The 21,114-nt window shown below is 39.5% G+C and overlaps 1 protein-coding gene across 16 annotated transcripts in view; it reads right to left on the bottom strand.

The window, feature by feature from the left end:
* Positions 1–21,114, bottom strand: part of SGIP1 (SH3GL interacting endocytic adaptor 1) — a 182,533-nt gene that overhangs the window by 84,933 nt on the left and 76,486 nt on the right. For 5 of the 16 annotated variants that reach the window (XM_064493480.1, XM_064493482.1, XM_064493481.1 and 2 more), the window contains 7 exons: positions 18,674–18,737; positions 13,653–13,677; positions 12,557–12,640; positions 10,613–10,684; positions 6,869–6,925; positions 5,403–5,457; positions 4,592–4,767 (listed from right to left, as the gene is read on the bottom strand). In XM_064493480.1, coding sequence (XP_064349550.1) covers positions 4,592–4,767; positions 5,403–5,457; positions 6,869–6,925; positions 10,613–10,684; positions 12,557–12,640; positions 13,653–13,677; positions 18,674–18,737 — 533 coding nt within the window. The remainder of the gene's footprint in view (positions 1–4,591; positions 4,768–5,402; positions 5,458–6,868; positions 6,926–10,612; positions 10,685–12,556; positions 12,641–13,652; positions 13,678–18,673; positions 18,738–21,114) is intronic. The other 11 variants (XM_064493491.1, XM_064493489.1, XM_064493486.1 and 8 more) reach the window with 4 other exon arrangements.

A 21,114-nucleotide genomic window follows, 5' to 3' on the forward strand; every position in this document is an offset into this window, starting at 1 on the left:
TATTAGTACATGGCTGCCTCCTATTGACCCAAAATTCTGGAAGAAATTATTTGAACAAATGGCCAGAAAGCACTTGGAAAAGGAGGTGGTAACCCTAGGTGCCAAAATATGCCATGTGGATTTGTCTTCAGAAGGGTTTCTTGCACCAGCTGTTAGAAGCGCTGTTGGCAGACAGCCTTCAACTGTCAACACTTGAGGATCCGACTCAGCTGCAGAGAGACACCTTGGCCAAGGTCACGCCCTTTCTTAGCCTGCCCATACTGGGGTACTGATTGATGTCACAGTATAAAGGTTATCCATCTCAGCCCAACTCAGAGCAACCCTGAAGGGTCATTCTAGCTCAAGAGTTCCCCATGTGATTAGCTTAGGCTGTTGTTGGATGTGCAAAACAGCCTAACCTCTCCTCTGCCCACCCTACCCTATGGGTGTCGAGCCCAAGGTCACTCCTTAACAAACATCCTGCACACCAAATTTGGAGCTGGCATCGGTAAGCTTCATGCTTCATGGAAAACCTGCTGAGAATAGGAGGGACTTTGTCCTTTTATCATCCTTCAAAGAGCACAACTATAACATGAATAAAAGTTATACGGAGACAGCATTTGGGTTTAATAAATTTCTTCCTACAGTGAAACAGCCTTCCTCCAAAAGCAGTGCACTTTGTAAGGCAGAGGGAGTCCTCTTACTGTTGGAGGGGCCTGTATCAACCAGGCAGGTTGGTATCTTACTTAAATGTGTTTCTTTTCACCTTGCTGCTGGCTAGCACATAGCATAATGTCACTGGTATTTAGAAATTAGTGACTAGAAATCTTTAAAAGGAAATTTCCTAGTTTCAATAGGTTCTGGGAATAATTTTAAGACAAATAGGGGAAAAAAAATCTCATTTCCCAATAATTCCCCAAATTAATCTGATATTACTTAAATGGGACAGAAGTGGCACAGACTGTGTCAACGTCCACCGATATCCATTCACTCCGTTGTCTTTTAGTAACAGAACCCTGAATTTTAGCTGGTTATATGTGTATCCAGCCAAAGACTACATTTCCCAGACTCTCTTCCAAATAATATGGCCATGTGACTAAGTTATGGCCAGTGGGATCTGGGTGGTGGTGATGGGTACAATTTCTGACTTAAACCTTTAAAGGAAACCACTTGCCTTTTATGTTCTCCTTCCTCCATCCCAAGGCTGGAACATGGAGGTGTTTCATGGTGATAAGGCAGCAGCACCCTCGAAAAGGTGGAGCGATAATACAGAAAGTCCCCTGGTTCTTGAATAACCCCTGGAGCAAGACTCTACTACGCATCTAGACTGCGTACTGGTTTTGACTCTTTTGTGTGATAGAAGTAAACCATCTACTTTGTTAAAGTCAAAACCATTTTGATTTCTGTTAAAGTAGCTCTACCTGTATTTTAACTCATACAGATCCCAAATCAATGACCAAAACTGGGGTGATTTTCCTTCTTTACCCTATCAGCGTGGTATCTCATTAGGAGACTACAACATGATAAGACTAGAAGTGAACATCTTTTGCCTGTGAGTTAACTTCTGCATCCTCCCCTCTTCTTTTTTTTGGTGCTCTGCCTTGTTCTGGCCCATATTATACTTGATTTCTATATAAAAATCAAGGGCCAAGGTGAGATCTGGACTGAAATTACGTTTATTTGTTTATACAGTAGGATTTTTGCCAGCAATGAAACTCTGATTTTCTACATTGCTGACGCTTTGTTTTGAGGAGGATTAATTTTCAAATAGGTTTGTTTATACTATATATACACTTAGCTATATATGATTCATTCATCCATCCACCCATCCACTCATTTCATTCATTTATCGAGTCATTTGATCATGTAGCATGTAGAGGAAAACTATCTAAATAAAACAAAAACCAATTCATGATAAATGGGTTACAATTCATTGATACATACTCATAGATAGATGGAAAGAACAAGTGAAACACAACTTTTTCTTAAAATTCTTCAAAAGAAACAGAAATAAAAAATTCAACATAAAGGGAGGGTATAGCTCAGTGGTAGACTGAGTGCTTAGCATGCATGAGGTCCTGGGTTCAGTTCCCAGTGCCTCCATTAAGGATGAATAAGTAAGAACCTAATTACCTCCCCCTCAAAAATAAAAAAAAATTAAAATTAAAATTAAAATTAAAAAAAAAAGAAATTCACCATAAGCCATTGTTATGAATAGCTTACCACTTGGAATTTCTGTTAGTGTAATGATTGATGCTTTTGTAGCATAAGAACCATAGCCTCAATAAAATATTCTGATATATCATTAGCTGGTGTAGGTCCTATTTCTCTTTTAGTTTTGGAATTAAGCGTAGATGTATGAATGTCTGATTATTTGGCTGGAAACATCTAAAAAAAAAGTTGTACAAAGCATTCCTCATTTTTATTATGGCACTAACTGGATTTTGAAAGGTTATTTCTATTTATCTGGATTTGGAGATAAGGTTTTATATCTGTCATTTGAGAAATATAGGTTCGCATGGATTATCTAGAAGAGGGCAAGCATCCTAAAGCCAAGAATATTTTTTCAGTTACAATCTCTCTTTACCCTTATGTTTACCCAGAAATAGGCTTACCTTTCCCTAAAGTAGCAATAACTGCTCATTTTCTTACATTAAATGTCAAAATCACAAATATTTGGGAATCATAGTAATGGTAGAGCCAGGTTCTCACATTAGAGGGAGCCGGCTGGGAGTGCAGGGCAGTAGTGGTAGGGGGTCCTGGGCTCCCCTGGTTTGTGGTGCTCCTGGTCTGCAGAAACAGCCTAACTCTGTGATTACTTTCTCTGAGTGTCGCCATCTAGTTTTCACACGATTTCCCTAGAAGCTTTTTATCAGTCTTAACCACATCATGTCAATATATCACTTTAAAATAGGTGCTGGGCAGAGCTCAGAGTAACAACCAGTCTTCTTGCTACCCCCTCAGCAGCATCATATCTGGTTGGAGGAATAACTACCAGATGACTTGGGCACACATCTTTCTGATAGAAGGGATTTCTTTCGTAGATTCAACTAGCTTTCAGCAAATTTATATTGCATGTCTGAGATTGTTCTGGTAAGTCTTCTTTCATGTAACTTTATTCATTTAATGCCATGAACTTGCCTTCTTACAATTATCCACGTAGCTTCCAAATGCCCACTAAGTTTATTACATCCCATGAAGAAGTGGATATAAATTGGTTTCAGGCGTTTAAATACATTTTCCCAATTAATAAAAAAAATTTTTAGTAAGTAAAAAAATGATTTGAAGGATATCAACTGAAAAATGAAAGTGTGTGCATTTAAAATGCCCCTACTGCTAGAAATCACCTGCATGACAGACCAATGTGTGAGTTTAAAATCTGCACTCTCCATTGCAGAAGGGAAAGAAAAAGCATGTATTTCATGCCTCCCTTTTCAACAATACATCTTAAGAAGGCAAGTGAGTATATGATTAAAAATTACCTGATGTACTATTTGCTGTGGTTGATTACTATTAGCGGTCATGTTAGTTGACTCTTAACAATAGTGGTAAAGGCCATTATAAGCACTAAGCACTAAAAAAGGCATCGTTATAGACTCGGTTCACACCAGGCAGGCAATGGTTATTCCCAAAGGACAGGTGATTACAACTCCTTTAGAAAGGCTGGTTGAGGTATTTCCAGAGCATCTCAAAAATGGTTCTGCAGGTATTAACTACCTCGTTCATGGGAAATGTCGCGGGGAGATCACGTGTCTCTAAAGAAGATGCCAAGAAGCCAAGAACATATTAGCTGCTGGTAGGAGAGCCTTCATCTGCTCTTCACAGCTATTTTTAGAAAACAATTGCAGCATTTATCAAACTCTACAGAGAAAACACTGTAAATGTTGGAACTCAGAATTCTGCAACTGGAGGAATTTAGTAGATGAGAATTGGAGAAGGAAGTACTAATTGTAGAAAAATACCAATTTGTTTAATATAAATAAAGTATACCTGTATTTGAGGTGCCTAAATTATAAGAGTATTTAAGACAATTTGATAATAAAATATAATGAAGATTGTGAGTTTTTATATCTTTTCAGCCTATGATCTATGATATTAGGTTAATAGTTCTTTTTGAAGCATTAACAATGAGAAGGTTTTTTCCTGAAAAACAGCAATTTCCTTTGTTTCCCTTCCATGAGTTTTTATGTGTTCTTTCATAAAAGAGGATGATATATTGTTTTAATTTTTTGTTTTTGATTTTTTTATGTTTTAAAAAATCTCTATTAGTAAGTATGTAAACTTCATATTGTTTCTAATTGTTTCAGAAGTATATCCGGATAATCTTTATGTTATTTTTTTTTCCTTCTTTGAAAAATGTTTGCAGGAGAATAAGTCAAAAAGAAATGTGGTCTCAGTCATTTTGACCATTTTCAAAAGTACAGGAGTTGCAATATAAAATGAGCATTGCCTTCCATAGCTAGAATGAGCTGTTTCAGGTTTACAGAGTTCATAAAATGGTGACCATATGCAGCCTTCAGTTTAAGGAGTTTCTGATCTGCTGAACGTGTATGGGCAGAATGCAGCTGTCTGTCCAGCCTCACCAAAGCTTGACATAAAAAAAACCACTCACCACTGGCGATGGGGAAAGTGCAATGTTGCCTATTGATGCCTTCAGTTCATCCACCGTTGCAGCGTTCTTAAGAATGTCTTTAGATTGCAATGGCTTAATCTTGATGTTAAATTTCTTGTGTGATTCTTCTTCCTCTTCCGATTCGCTCGAAGAATAAAAGTGCTTTCCTTTGGTAGGTAGAACACAGTTAAAGATACATGACTCTTTTTTCTACTGGGAGGCAACGGTGAGTATAAGAAAGAGCAATCATACTGAGAGTCAGTGGAAGTATCCGTAGATAGCAGAAAATCAAAACAAAACAAACAAAAATTTGAAAGTAAAGCAGGAAAGGGTTAGAATTTATTCCCCTTTCCTTGGAACACAGCTAAGGGTGGTGAATTTCAAGGCCCACGTAAATGTCCTCTTCCCATGGAGAGAGGAGGGCCACTCTGAGGACAAACTGTGATGAGTTTAAAGTGCTTCAGGGTGTGACCTGCTCTCTGAGCAGAGAGGATCCGTGGGGAAAACATAAGTAAGGGCTGTTTTCCAGCCACCATAAGTGGCATTGCCACATCAGGTTTTAGCAGACAATCCAGTACCTACAATTTGTACAATTGTTTTTCAGCACAATTTTCTCCTCCTCCTCTCTCTTTTCTATGAATAGATCAAGGCAGAATGCCTGCTTGTTAGTGATCAGGCTGTTCTCTGTGCTGTTTATTCATCTCTAATACTAGGGAAGCTTGGGTTTCGGCACTTTTACAAAACCGAAATCTGTCATAGTGCTTTCTGAGAGAAAGCCAAAATTCCAATTAAAACAATAAAGAAAGGATATAGCCGGGTTCCTCAGGTCTGATGCTGTAGCCTTCTTCATCCAGCTCAGGTGAGTTCTATAAAATACAAGCGCACATTAAGCAATTATTATCCTGACAATGATAAAGGAATGATTCATTTTCCTTCAAGAGCCTTCTACTTAAAGATGGAGACATGCCTCCTTATTCTAGGAGGTGAGGATTTTAACTTTTGGAGGTGACTGCTGAGCAGTATATGTTTAGATATTCACCCAGAGATATTTGCAAAGTCTTCCTACTGGGAAAATCAACTAGGGATCAACTGTCAATGAAAGAAAACATTCAGAGAGAATTTATCACACATTTCCTGTAAACCAAGGACTAAGTTAAGCAACATGGTGTGTGTGTAGGGGGGGTACAAAGTGCAAATTATCTTTTGTCTGTATTTTGGTAGGAAAAGTTAAAAAATACGCAAACCACAAAACATCAGTGATAGGAGTTTGAAAGGAGAGGAAATTAGTGAGGTTTAGAAGAGTCAGGGAGTCTACATGTACCTCTTGGTCCAGATGGATCGGGCAGAGGGGAGTCAGAAGTAAGGAAGAGGCTGCACTAAGGCACCAAGGCGGGAATGGGCAGTATGGTTCACGTGGGGAAAGGCAGAGGCAACAGTGAAGATGGCGTGCCTGGAAAGGAAGCTGTGTGGTGGGAGACCCTGGAAAATAAGACCGGTGGGCCAACATGCTGGGGGAAGAGCCTGGACAGGATACAGCTACTGCAGCTTCTCAACTAGGGGAGGCCATGCTGAAAGCACAATCTGCAGGTGTTGGAAGTATGCTTCAGGATGGATTGGGGACAGCAAAAGCTGTCCTTATAACAGAGCCTCCCCAGTGAGGTTGTAGCTGGAAGGTGCCTTCTATGAACCAGAAAGGGGGCACTCAACACTGAACCTGCTGGTACCATGATCTTGGACTTCCCAGACTCCAGAACTGTTAGAAATAAATGTTTGTTGTTTATAAGCCATTCAATTTTTGATATTGTGGTATGGCTGCCCAAATGGCTAAGACATTACAAAACCAAGGCCCAGACATTAATTGACTTGCTTCAATATTCAAAGCTGCTTAGAAGTATAGCCAGAACTGAAACATCTGGAGTTAACATTTAAAAAAGTGTTCTTTGAACACATTACAGGGTAAGCAGGCTACTGAAATATTCTGCAGATAATTTGCTCATTGAATCCTTGCAACAATGCTATAAAGTAACTACTGGCTTCATTTTTGCTGGCTGACAAATAACTATCCCAAAGCCACACACAGCTGACATGTGGAGGGGTGAGGTCTTGAACCCAGGTCTAACGGAATCTAGTGCTCTTAATCTCTATACAATGTTAATGGTGCCAGGCACTCCTTAATGAGATGTTTTACTTATTCCCATGTCCTGTTTTAAATATAAGAATGCCTCAACTCATTTTCACATTCTGAAATATTTATAAAGACAATCTTCTGATACTTACGTATCTTTCCCAATCAATTTCTGCATAAAATCCATTTGGTGCCCCATTGCTTTTCTTCTGTAATAAATTTGAAAATATATTTAGAGAAGAAACATCTGAGTGAAAAGAAAAGGAACAAAGACCATTTAACTCTTATCTGTATTTAGCAAGAGCTATCAAAATTCAGCACTGGGAGACAAATTAGACCGGCCTTCTAAGCAACCACACTGGTGTAACTGAATGGTAAACTGAGCTGCCGTGACACTGCATAAAAGAGCTTACATACTTATTTCATGAAAGATTATAGGATATCTAAGCATGGGGATATGAACAACTAGCTGTTCAACTTTTATTCAATTACTGAAGAACAGCAGCACCTACATTATAATTTAATCCTCTATAGCTTCAGAGGATATAACCAGATGTATATACATGTTGAAATGGCAACATTTTGATTTCCCTGTTGCTCTCATATACAATTAGTTCCAACACAGCCAAACAGTATTTATCCAAGTCATTAACTAATCTTAGTTTTTCTAACTCAAACTTTTAGTTTTCCTGACTCAACCTTTTCCTAACCATCCCCTTGATAGAATATAAAGGAAATCAGCTCTGAGTTAGTTAACTCAACATGTAGGTATTAAGAAGTGTTGGTATTCTTTTCGAGTGGCTTTTCTTATCAAATTATTAAAATGGAATTTGAGGATTAATCATGAATTCCCATCATCCAGGCATCCTATGCCTTCATGAGCATACATCATCGCAAGATGACTGCGTATCAGCATTGCTCTCTCAGGATTATTTTTAAAGTTCTATTTTGGCCTCTAGTACAAACATGACTTGTGTGGCCATAAGCACTTGAGCAAGGATATGGCATCATCCAAATGGAAATTGCTGGGATTCTCTGATTTTCATGAGCAAAGGACAAAAACGCAAATCAGGTTGGTAATGGAGAGTCCGTTCAACAACGTGCCTGTATTTAGCACACAGAGCAATGGTATGTCACTGAGAACCGTCAGATCTCACAACAACACACATCAAATGGTGACGCACGAGGAGGCTTAAGGACAGGACACCTAATTTTGTAATCACAAATGAAGACCAGTTGAACTACAGTGTGAACAGCTAAGACTTAATTTGACAAACAAGTAGAAGAAAGCTTTTCATCTATGCACATAGGATCACCAGAAAACCAACTCAGAGGTAACCTAGGAAGCATTATCACTGATTAATACTTACTGAATGCTGCTGGGCATTCTAAGAACTAGCAGTAGTGTAGTGAGGGTGACTACTGCGTAAGGGACAGACACTGGGCTCATTCTCGCTCTCTTCCCATACACTGCCACCGCACCAGAATTTACAAATGCATGAGCTCTGCCCTGCTTCCACCGACCCGCATCCTGGAATGCAGAGGGCCTGCGCCTCTCTTCCTCTTTGTCTTGCTCCTGACAGAGAGTACATACTTTGTCAGATGACACCATTTTATCCTTCTCGTGGAATTGCCTTCATTGAATTAGTGCTTCAATGATAGCCTTTCCTTTTTGAACAAAGGTTGTTTGAAATACCTGCCACATCAACTCTGTACCTGTATAAGTTATGAAGCTAATTTGGAGGACATAGTCCATTAAATAATGTGCCATCTCATAATAAAAAATCTCTCCCATGGTGAATGGCATGGTTCCTATTTTTTTTCTGTCACATTTGCTTTCTTTTTAAGTTTCTACCATACCAATCTGTTTGCATGTATCTTCTTTGAAAAATTCTCCAAATCCTTCTTAGAAAGTGTATGTAATAAATTCAAAATACAAATTTAATGTATAATAATGGGAAATCAAATGAACTAAGCTGGCTGCAAAGAACTAAACTCATAAATTTTGTGATCAGTACATACTGCTATTAATAGAACTTCTAGTTTTTAAACAGTTCTTCAGTACAAAGAATTGTTATCTAAAACCCAAAGAGATTAAATAAATTACTGAGTTCAAATTGTTTAAAGTTTTGTAGTGTTTGCTTCCATAATAATCTCACTTCCAAAACCAAAGCCCTTCAAAACCAAGATAGTTGATATGCTCAGCTGAACAACAAAATAGATGTATGTGTGTGTATGTGTATGTGTTTTTCCTGATAACATATATCCAACATTATGAATAAAAAGTCCCTCAATGTTTTCAATTTTCTAGATCTGGGCTGAGTGAAAAAATTTCCCGGTTTCCATGGAAACCAATGGAAGATAAAGATAATGAGAAATCAAAGCCTATAAAAAGAAATTTTCTTTTAAAATAGAAACATTTTAAACATAAATACAAAAAACAACAAATCATAACAACACATTCTCTTGGGCAAATATTCAGAGCACACGCACACACACACAGAACTTTATTAGAGGAACTGACAATTTGGCTTCATTCACATTAGTGAATTCTTACAAATATAATTGGTTTTGTAAGTAGATATTATCAAGTTAAAGATAAGCCAGAATCTGGTTGAAATTCTTCTGGTCAGACTTCAAGGAAGAAATAATTGTCCTCGTTTAACCTTTTAAGTGGTTATCACCATCACAGCGATGGTGGTGGAGATAATGACTCTATTGAATTTCAATTGGAAAACATTGAAAAAGCAAGAAAGAATGTAAGTGGGGAAATGCTGTTTAAAAACTAGGCTTAATATATAAAGCAACGTTGGCTATTCCCTAACATATACGCAGTGGTTTTTCTCTTGGAGCAGAAGTTATACATTCTTTTATTTCTTTCTTTTCTCTATTTTCTAAAATTCCACAACTAGTGCGAATAGCTTCTGCAACTTAAATACATGATTGTTCTTTAAAGATAATTGAGGGTCACAGCAATATTGATCATGTCTTAATAGCTATTGTACTTTGGTCAGCCATATCTGCTCTCAGGTAACATGATGGACTAAGTCCATAAACACAGCATCAATTATGTTCAATTGTACATTCATCAAAGTTCTTCAGTTTCGCTGTGGATGCTCCTCTTTTCCAAGGTCAGCTCGTGGTCTCATAGTGTTCTTTGGCAAGAAGTGCAAATGACACACGATATACTGCCTAAACATTATCTTTTTGCCATTGAGCTACACTTACTCACTTTGTAAATACTCCTATAGCATAGGACTGCCCAACAGAACTGTATGTGGAGACGTCAACATTCTATATGTGTGCTGTCCAACATGGTAGCCACTAGTCCCAAGTAGCTATGGAGAACTTGAAATGTGGCAAATGCGACTGAGGAACTGAATTTTAAATAGCCTTATCTGGCTACCATATTGGATAACACAACTAGAATTGTTGCATATTCTGCACCAGGATCAGCATCCCTGATATGACATCCTTTGGTTAAGCGCATTGGTTCCCACAGGCCGAGGTCCTGCCAAATTCCTGATCTTACTGAAATCATGCTTATTCTAACAAATGACTACTCAATTTGTATTGAATTGTCTATGTTAAATAGTCAAAGCTTTCTTATAGATAACAGATTCTTTTTAAAGTTTGAATCCCTGTCCTTCGTCTAAGCTGAAGAAATCACATGTCTTTCCTGCCTGATCACTCTTTAAAAGTATATTCAGATGTCAATATATACAGTCTATATGATTGATTTAAGAATTGGCCCCGGGTAGTCAAGAAGTCATTGGGAAATACTACCCAAGAGAGAGTCTTCTTAAACACTTTTTTTTTTTTAAATTTCAAATTGGGATTTTACTCACTGTTTCTAAAACCCCTTGGAAATTTTAAACTAAAATCTGTTTCCTTACCGAAACTTTTTTTCCTCCTTCACGCGCGCACTCTGCTTTGTTATTGTAGGGTGGTTCATGTGGGCTGGGCTGCTGGAATTGATTGTTTTCATGTAGAAAAAAGTTGTTAAAGGATCTGTTTGTTCTTCAAGACACATATAAAGAATCACATGGAGTCAGCAAACATACCAGAGAAGAAACAATTTCTAGGCCAAATTGTAGGGCCTACCAATCTTGGCAGGGTTCCTGAAGCAAAGAGCGGACTTTGGGGCCCATAATGAGGCTCTATTCAGCAGGCCAGTGTGGCTGGGTCAGGAGAAGAAGGGAGAAGGAGGAGGACACATCCCAGGCACCAGGGATGATGTGGATCTAGTCCTCATTCAGCCCGCACTTAATTTATGGGGTCGAGAACAGACACCAGGACACACCAAAGAGACTGAATAAAAACGGTTGTACTTTTAATACAAACCCGAGAAGTCTGGCACCACCATATATTCCCCTAGATTAAAGCCTTTCTGGGAGTCATCAATACACAGAGTACGCACTGCTGACAGTTCCAAATCTGGACCATTTCCTGCACACATGTTCAAGATGGGCAGAGATCTCACGGTGACGGATGTAACCTCCATTGCCCCCAGTCTAGGGGCGGATGGAAATCTGAACCGCTTCAGAAAACACTGAGTGTATGCTGCACAGATCGGAGTTTGTCTCTGGGTTAGAATGATATCATCACACACAGCTGCCTGAAGCCTCGGACACCGCGACAGACAGCTCGGTGGGGCTGGGGTGGGGGCTTATTCAGCCCGTGGCTGGCAAGGCAAGCCCACCTTCATACACGCAGCCCTGCCACAAAACCTCTGCACACAGAACCTCAAAAGCGTTGTCACTGGAGATGGGGTTCGTTGGATTTTGAGAAACAGAAATTAAACAAGCATCAGTACGTTAAGCCTGCTGTGTAGCCCCTGCGCTGGCCAGGTGGTTTATAAGCGTTAAGCGGGTGCACCAGCGCTTGCAGTTCGTAGAACCGCATTAGTGAAGCCTTAAATTTAAACTTCAGATATTCAAAAGGCAATCATTTGAAAGCTAAATCAGCCACGTAAAAGTGGACTAGGTCCACAGACACAAGGTCTTAAAATTTGTCTGAGTTTGAAAGAAAATCAGGTTGAGATGTCTAGGGACTGAATACAAACAGCAACTTGGACTCCTAAGGCATTGGTTTGATACAGAGTTCGTAAAGTTTGGTGGCCATAGTACATGGAGAAGACTTGAGGAACATTTCCAAATGGTAAAATTAGCAGTTGGCTAATAATTTCCAATTACCTGTGAAGCTATACACCCTGTTTCTGAGAACATGCATTTATTTCGAATTTTTTCCAAACAGGTCTGTGTTATTTACTAAGAAATCGAAATTAAATAATTCCTTTTCCCTAAAATCATGACCAGTGATCCATTCATGGCATTTCCAATTGAGGAACGAAGAGGGCACATCTGCTGATAAATATCTTGATGTGACAGGGAATGGTGGCAGTGAAGGAGGACTCGGAGGACTCAGGTACAAAGCCTTGACTTAGGGTCAGTGAGTCCACAGAATCCCAGCTGGGCTCATTCATGCAGCACATACTCAGTCACCTGCTGCATGCCAGTGCTGTGTCGGGCACTGGGACGCATGGTCTACTTGAGATTTAAACTGGTGGTCCCTAGAAACGCAGAGAAGCCTAAGGCAGCGGTGGGGCCTCGAGACAATAAACAGCAGGGTGGGAGGAGCTTTAGAGAAAGAAAAAAGGACAAGACTGAGGGTGCCAGAGGGAGAGAAGCAAGAAATAGCAAACCAGCCTGGGAGCAGCAGCGAGAGAAAGCGGAGGCTAGCTATAACAGAGCCTTGCAAGGGGCAGAATGAAAAGGGCAAGAGAACTCAGGAAGGGGACTGAGACAGAAGCCAAGAGAAGACACAGAAGCGGAGAGTACCTGAGACAGAGTTAACGAGAGGGCTCTGAGCCAGAAGCAAGAGGTGAGGAGAAGCTGGGTCTTCTGGGTCTTTTTTTTCCCCTGCTGAATAGAGCCTTGATTATAGTGTTACCCAATGTCTGATAAATTTCAGTCTATTTTCTTAACATTTCATGATGAGAACTACATGAATGCAAAAGGCACCCCAAAGCTTAGAACCTCGAGTCAAATGTGGGAGAAAAGCTCCTACCATAGGTGCAGTTAACACCCCAATTTAGCTGTAATATTATAAAGTAAGATATTTCCAAAAAAATATTTTTAACCATCAGGTTTATTTTGGTTCCCACTCCAGCCCAATGAGCCTAATGTGAGTCCTTTTTTTTTTCCCCTCCAGTAACAGCTGTTCTTTTCAACCTTCTGAATAGGCATCTGATTTAGATTTGAAGGAAGTCATTTTAGAAGTTGGTGCAGACTCCCAGAAGCACAACTCAGATAAATCCAAGCCATGCACCACAGGCTTCTTTAAAAAGCAAGAAATCTGGCAACAAGCAAGGAATCAGAGTTACTGTTAAATCTGAACCCAGTGGACACATTTTCCTCCTTCAGGCTGTAAATTCAGGCATAAGTGGTTTCAAGACCATTCCCTACTTAAGAATTTAATATAGAAAATGTATCTGCAGCTCAACTATGAAAGGGGAAAAGTTTCTTTCAATTTTATTGGATCTCAGCTCCATTATGACTTTGTGGACTCTGTTGGAGAAAAACATTCTCCCATAATGAGCTTTTATATCATTAAATTGGAAATGAAATAAGACTTGATGGTAGCAGCCTCTGCAGGAACTGTCTGGCTTTTGACCCACCATATTGATGACTGGTTTGCTTGCCTACTCTGGGGCAGGGTTTTAGGTGAATGCAATAAATAAGTTTAACTTGACTAAGACTGCGTTTTTGTTCCATGCAATTACTACAGAAAATTATAACAGTGAGAGGTCTGAAAAGTTATTTAAGCTACTTTTTCCCTGCTGAAAAAAAAAAAAAAAGGAAATGGGGCTTAAGAAATTTAAACTAGCATAGATTGAAGTGTAAACCTACTAAAAATGGTCATTTAAATACTTACAATTCCATCTCTATCTGGTGAACCTCTGTAACAAAAAGAAATTGGTAGCTATTAGGAAAATGAATCATTCTTGCTACATAGACTCAAGAACAACAATAAGAATCATTAACCACCTCTCTCCCCGTCTTGCGAGCTCCCACCCCAGTAAACCTGGCTAATGAAAACTAAATTCAAATAAATCGACTGAGTGATATTTGAGTAGGGTATGTGTGTATGTGCGTGTGGGAGGGAGATTCTCATTAAAAACTGAGATCCAAAAGGTACCAAGTTGATGGTGCAATGTCTTGCCCACCTTTTTTTAATAAACATTTTAAAAATTGACGTATAGTTAGTTTACAACGTGGTGTTAGTTTCAGGTGTACAGCAAAGTGATTCCATTATACATATATGTGTATATCTTTGCCAACTTTTGAGAGGAGAATTCATGAACCGTCTGTCCCACTCAGCTGGCTTCCATTTACAACTACCACAGGGAAAGCAGACCAATTTGTTCTCTCTCATCTTCTCCCCTATCAATGGTCTTGAATTTCCCCTTATAAGAAGGAATTTCTATGGTATTTTTCAACCTACTTTGAGAATCTGTACTTTCTTCCTTATTTCCATATTTACTGCTCCTTTGATTATGGAGGAGCAGGAAATGGAGGGCAATTTTGCTAAGTGGCTCATTTTGATGACTAACGTCCAGGGTATTTGATCCATGGCGGCACAAGGCTGCCGTGCTGAAGAGTCCCGGCTTTAGAGCAGGATGAATCTACATATCCAGACTCCACCTCTTATTAGTTCTCTGACCCTGAACACATGACTCAACCTCTCTAAGCCTTTTTAAATATAAGGTATATACATAACATATAGTTCCTGGCACATACTGAGTATTCAAACATGTTTGTTTGTTATGTTTTTTTCCCCTCTTCCATGATGCCTCTCCATTAGGAACACAAAACTGCCCACTTGCAACCCTGTTAGACTTTATAGCAATAGAGGAAGGGTATTATTATTGTTGCTTTGGAAAACTGAATTGGAGGAACCAGAGAAAGGGAGAAGCAAGAGAGAAGTCACTGTAAATTTGTAATGTCTTATTTTAATTCATTTTGTAAGGAAGCTTGAAAAATGTTATTCTATTAACATGAAGACCAGAATTCTGCTTAGATGAGGACCTGCATTGTTTGGAGGAAAACCTCAATAAGTACTTGGGGTAGACTATGAAATCTTGAAGAGTTTGGTGTGTTTGGAACTGTTCTTTAAGAGGTGGGACAAAGTAACAAAGTTCTTTATTGCTCCATAGGATGCGGCAAAGGAGAGAGAAGAGAAGAGAGACAGAGAGAGAGAAAGAGAAATGCAGAGTTGGTGGGACATACTCTTGGCTCCAAGATGTGATTCTCAGCCAAAATTAGCAGGATATTCTGCTTGGATTACAGAGAAGTGCGTTATTTTTCATAATCAGTTCTGTGTTCATGTGGATGCAAGGCTGAATCAGTGATACAGGGACTAGAAGCAGGAAGGATCCCGATAGTGAAAGACCATGAGAGTTGACAGAAATGTTTGGATTTTTGCCGGCTATGGGAATTAGTTGGTTCAAAGGAATTCCATCTAAGAAAGCTAGGAATAGTCTTAGCCAATAAAAGTTATAATTCACTGATCAAATACTGAGTGCTTACATTGGGTCAGGCACTACGCTAGGATCAGGGGTTAAAAATAATGAAGGAGACATGGTCATCAGAAAGAGAAGGCGATGGGCAGGTAAAGCCAGTGGGTTCTTGTGGCCACCATAAGCCCAGGTTGGTCAGAAAGCACAGAAGAAAGGTACCAACCCACACTCATCAAAACCAATTTTCCTTATCAGATTTATACATTGCAAGAAATGAGCATTTCTTACTAGGATTTCAGCCTTGGCTAAAGGAATTGAGAATGAGGTGATTGTGTCAACTTTGGGGTAGGATAATCCAGAGGCACTGATCCTAGTGGGGTTGTCTTCTGGGGCAGGTAATGGATGTGGAGAAGGCAAAGCTCTGGAGATAGGCCTGGCTGTGATGTTGCCAACTATTGGTCCAGGTAGAAGGGCATATTTATAGGGGGTCTTAAATGGGAGGCCACTCGATCTCATGCATATTGCAGCTATAGGGATGGTGTTTAAAAACATTTAATCAGGAGAACTGTGATTGTACATAGCAGCATTGGTGATCCTTTGTCTTATCCATTGGGAATGGGGCTGCTGCATCCCAGTGTGGTGGCAGTAAGCATGGTGTTTAAGAGCACCAGCTGCAGTGCCAGACTCCCTCGGTTCAATCAACTTAGATTTCCCAGCTGCATAACCCTGGACAAGTACTTCATCGCTTTGTGTCTTAGTTTCTTCATCTATATAATAGCCGTGATAACAGCATATACCCCATAGGCCTCCTAAAGGATTCAATGAGTTAATATAAATGAAAAGCCTGAAATAGTGCCTAGGACATAGTAAATACTCATTCGATGGTATCTAGAGTAAAGATATTGTATACGCTAGCCTAGGATGGGGAGTAGAGAGAGATTTTAGCAGCCTCAGACACTTGGGCAAATGTTCTCAATTTATTTCCTAAACCCTCCTGTTAAGTTTTATATGCTTTTTTTTTCTTTTTAACAGCAAACCCATTATATTTACTGACTTCTGTTTTCTAACTAATCATCCACCAGGGACCCTTGGCCTCTATTTTTAAAAGTGGCCATCACCTCTTGCGACAACTGCCTTTTCTCTTTTACTCTCCTAGTGGTCTTGATTATAATTTTTCCCATCTATTTCTTTTTTTTTTTTTCCCTGAGTGATAAAGGAATAAGCACTGGATTTTAAACTAGAATGGTTCCATGCCTTATTTTCTGGATAGCCTTCAGCAAGTTACTTAATTCCTTTTGGCACTGATTCCTCATCTCTAAAATTGAGACATTACTTCTAACCTTATTGAATTACTGTGAGGATTAAAAAGGATATCACTGTATACAAAATACCCTGCACAGAGCCTGCCATTTAGCACCAGCTCTCTGCTTTCCTCTTTCTACCAGCCATTGTAATGATGATGATCAAATCAGGAAGCTCTGGTTCAACCTCACTCTATCTAAGGAGGTTCAATCAGCGGACGTTAGAGCTGGCAGCTACCATAGCAGGTTGCTTGGCAACCGTCACGGAGTTGCAACAGCCCTGAAAACAGTTTGCACCAACAAGGTTTCAGTGATTGCAGACCAACATAAGCATTACCTAAAGCAAAAGGGCTAGCAAATTGCCAGAACATTTCCCCAGCCTCTGCAAGAATGATATGTGACCTAGTTAGAGAGCAGGGGCTTCTGAAAAGCAAAGGCTTACACCAAATGACTTGTCCTTTGATCATTGCTGCAGGTGGGAACTGATAGCTAATTTGCTGAGTAAATTGGGGTGCTCAAACGATAAGAAGCGAAGAAGAGAGGCCTGGGATTTTACTGGCAAATATCTCCTTAGAGTACTTCACAGAGATATTGGGCATCTACCCGAAGCTGTGAGGAGCAGCTTTCACATTTTCATGAGTTTAGAATTGTTGATGGAAAAGTGTGGCTTTGGCCACATACAAATGAGCTCAGCCTGCCCTGGGGAGGTTGTCTGACCTCTTTTCCCATTTGAGGGAGCTTTGTTTCCTTTTTAATTTTCTTCACACACCAGAGATTATATGCAGTCAGTTACAGACACTGTCTTCCAAGAAAAATGGATTTGGTCTCTGCTAATGATGTTCTCCTGAGATGTGTCTAACAATATTCCACACAACACGTGGCATGTTGTAGGTGACAAAAGATGTTGCTGACAGACAGACTGGTGCAGTGTCTAGCCTTTTAGGAAAATTAGATTCCATCTAGCGTAAACTGAGGCCCATTAGAGGAAAGTATATTCCAAGGCTGTTGGCAATGCTGGACCCAAAGCCCAGATCTTCTGACTCTGCTGAACGAACCATCACCTCTTCTGGTTATGTTTCGAAAACAGCAATTTCTCAAAAAATAATGGAAATCATATAATGTTTAGAACAAAATTTTCTAATTTAATCATTTAGAAAACTTTGCAAGGCCAGAGGAAATATAGTTTCCATGAAATAATTAATTACCAAAAGAAAAAGCACAAAGAAAAAGTAAGAACAGAAGACTTCACATTTGATAACTGGGTAAAAAATAGCTTTTTTGCTCTCCAATCCTTTATAGTCTTTGGTTGAAAAGCCTTTGAGGTTTCAAGGTTGCTCACTGCCTAAGGAAGGAAGCCCAGACACCTCAGTCTGGCATGTACAGCCCTTTCTGTCTGGCCCTGATCTCCTTTCCAGCCTTGCCTCCCATCAACACACGTATGCAGCTGACAGGTAGACAGACTGCCCTCTTTAGCTTGTCCTGAATACCTACTTGGCTGTCCCACATCTCTGCTTTGGCTGGCATTCCCTTTGCAGGAAATACATGTCCTCACCTTCTTGAAGGCCAAACTCAAGGTTCCTCCCTCTCCGAAGCTTCACTGATCATCTGTTCAAATATGAGCTTTCCCGCCCTCAAATTCCCACGAAATTCCATTTTTAACTGCTCATAAGGAACTTACCACGTATTAATTTGTCTCAGTAGTAATAAGCATAGTGGCCTCTGCCATTCACTGAGCACTTACTAAGTACTGGGTACCATGCTAGTCATGTCCAATGTTAGCTCGTCTAGTTATATGAAAGATACTTCAATCTGTGTGACAGGTATTTTGTCCACGAATTATAAATTCTTAGAAGGCAAGAACGCAGGGCAATACTCGGCACCCTGTGATGAAATTTATGCATGATAAAAATATGCAGAATGAAAAGCTACAGATGAGAAACAAATGTAGCTCTCTTCCTTTTTACCTACGCCTAAACAGCTATTGATTTTCCCATTTTCTAACCTCCTTTCAGGACTTCTAGCCAAATCAGGGGTTTAATGGGCTCATTATTCTGCCATACAGAGACCACAGCAGATCTGCATTTCTACATAGTCACAGCTGACACTGAGCGGTGATGCTCTCCTCAAGTACATACGTAGAATCAGTGTCCTTTTCTTTCTTCCGTATTCCAAAGGCCTTCCTTGTACGTTTTTTCAATCCTGTGGGAAAACAACAAAAGGTCAAAGAAGTTTATTTTCTATTTGAGTGTTCCTAGCAACATTCAAGTGAACATTATTTTTAACGCTGACACACATTCGTTAACTGTGAATGTTCGAGAAGCAACGGCAGTTTCTTCATTTGTATCCGTGTGTGTGTGTGTGTGCAGGCACGTATGATTCATTATGATATTCTTCAACAGATGTTTATCAAGGACGTGGCACCATAATCTCTTAGCACGATCAGCAGCATAAGAATATAAAAGAATGGGAAGGAGATCAGAGCCAGGTACAGACAAGACGACAAGCTTTTCTTAGACTATTGTTACTCATCACTCAAACTGGCAATCTGTCAAGAAACCAAATCACAGATTTGAAGAACAGCAATTTCCAGGTTAGACATATTCTTGAGACTGGAATAGTTCCAAGGCACAGATTATGTAAATCATACAAGAGGGCCACATTGACCTGACACATCTCTGTATTCCGTATTCCCAATTCATCTTTTTCTACTTCCTCAATTTGGTGGCTATACCGGATTTTCTGAATGTACCCCAACATCTGTAATCCAGTATTTCTTTTTTCGTTATTTGGTCCTTAGCTCTGGTTGAAATGTTTTTCCTATTTTGTTTGTATTTAGAACTTCAATATGGGCCTTTAAAGCCCAGTCAAATGCCACCTCCTCCGTGAGGGCCTCTCAATTCTAGTGCGGTAAGAAACTGATTATTCTGTGCTCCCCACAAATGGTGCTCTCGTGTGTATTACAATATATCAAACTATTCCACTTACTAGTTCTTATGTCAGTTTCTCTCACAGATGGTAAGACTTTCTGGGACAGAGGCCAAGGACATCCTCTGCATGTCCCCTTTACCAAGTACAGGTACCAGATAACATTTGTTGATTTAAGATGTCTTCCAAGAAACATCATTCACGCGTATTGGGGAAAGAAGGTGTGTCTGATTCTGGACAAACCAAGCCTAGTCTTATAGCTTCCATTCTTATCCTGTCAAGGGTCTGTCTGGGAACCATCTCCTACATGTCCTGCTGTTACATATGTGGCTTGTGTTTCTTGTGTTAATGAGTGTTATTCAAATATACCAAATGCCTATATATTCGAAACCTTAGACTTGTTACCGGTGGTTTGGAATGTCTTCTTGACAAATTAGAGCGGGAAAAGTCACTGACTTTCAGGATTTGCTTGGCACTACCAGGTGGAACAAAGGGAAAAACACTGACAAAATCAGAGATTGCATGACACCTTCTCCTAAAACATGTGAGTCAGTCCAAGCCGCTCAGATGATCTGAGTCATTCATTATCTGACTCAGGATACTACTCAAATACAATCTCCAAAATGCCTTTGTTAGTCTAATTTTGCATTTGAATAGTCATTCCATTTAAGATGTTTAGGTCTTTAAAATGTCAATGTTTGTTTAAAAAAAATCTCCTCCCACATTAAGCTATTCTCCTTTACCCTCCAAATGAGGAATTTATAGAAACTTTATTGACATTTAAACATACCCACCCATAATATTTAGGAATACCTTCCCCCTGTTCATTTTTAATTTTGATGATGAAAAACTTCTTTCTTTTCATCTTTAACTGCCTTATCCCCTTATAGGGGCAAGATACCATAGTTAAAAATCATCATTTTCTTCCTATAATTTTCTTTCAGCTTCAAATCTCTTAATTGGCTTTTCCATGCTTCTGATTCAGCTTTGGGGCCCAATAAATGCGATATTCCCCAATTGCTACTCATTTTTATAGGATTATAAAACAAAAGCTTTTATTATCTTATGTTTTCAAATGACTATTTTCTGTAACTTGACCGTGAGATGAGAGACAGCGTGCCCTACCAAATAGATCCGAAAATACAGACAGATTCCAGTCATTCTTGTATTAAATTAGTAACAGAGCGGGCAATAGTAGTTTTCCATGGACTCTGTCCTGTTTTGGACCACTAAATTTGGACAATAGCCAGTATGAACTAGGTCATGAATGTCACATGTTGTCCATTTTCCAGGGAAAAGTGCCCTGGATCAGGCTTCAGGAGAGAGTCTGTTCCCAGCCTTATTTGTGTAGATGAATACAAGTCACTTTCTTTTTGTATTTCATCCCCTCAGTCTACAACAAATCAGCCAGGAATAAGGGCTGAAAGAATTTGCACATGTTCACACAATGCAGCGCTGCTCTGTAGTTTTAGTTCTGCCAGAAGTCACATTTCCCATCCACAGAATGCAGCCCCATACATGGAATGCATACAGGAATACACCAAAGATGTGACATCCCAGAAAACAAACCTAATCAAACTACTGAATAAGAAAAAACACTGAAAACTTTTCCCCCTTGAAAAGTGGAAAGATGTGAGAAGTTTAGAAAAGT

This window comes from Camelus dromedarius, chromosome 14 (genome assembly GCF_036321535.1).
Source record: "Camelus dromedarius isolate mCamDro1 chromosome 14, mCamDro1.pat, whole genome shotgun sequence".
In the NCBI taxonomy this organism is placed as follows: domain Eukaryota; kingdom Metazoa; phylum Chordata; class Mammalia; order Artiodactyla; family Camelidae; genus Camelus; species Camelus dromedarius.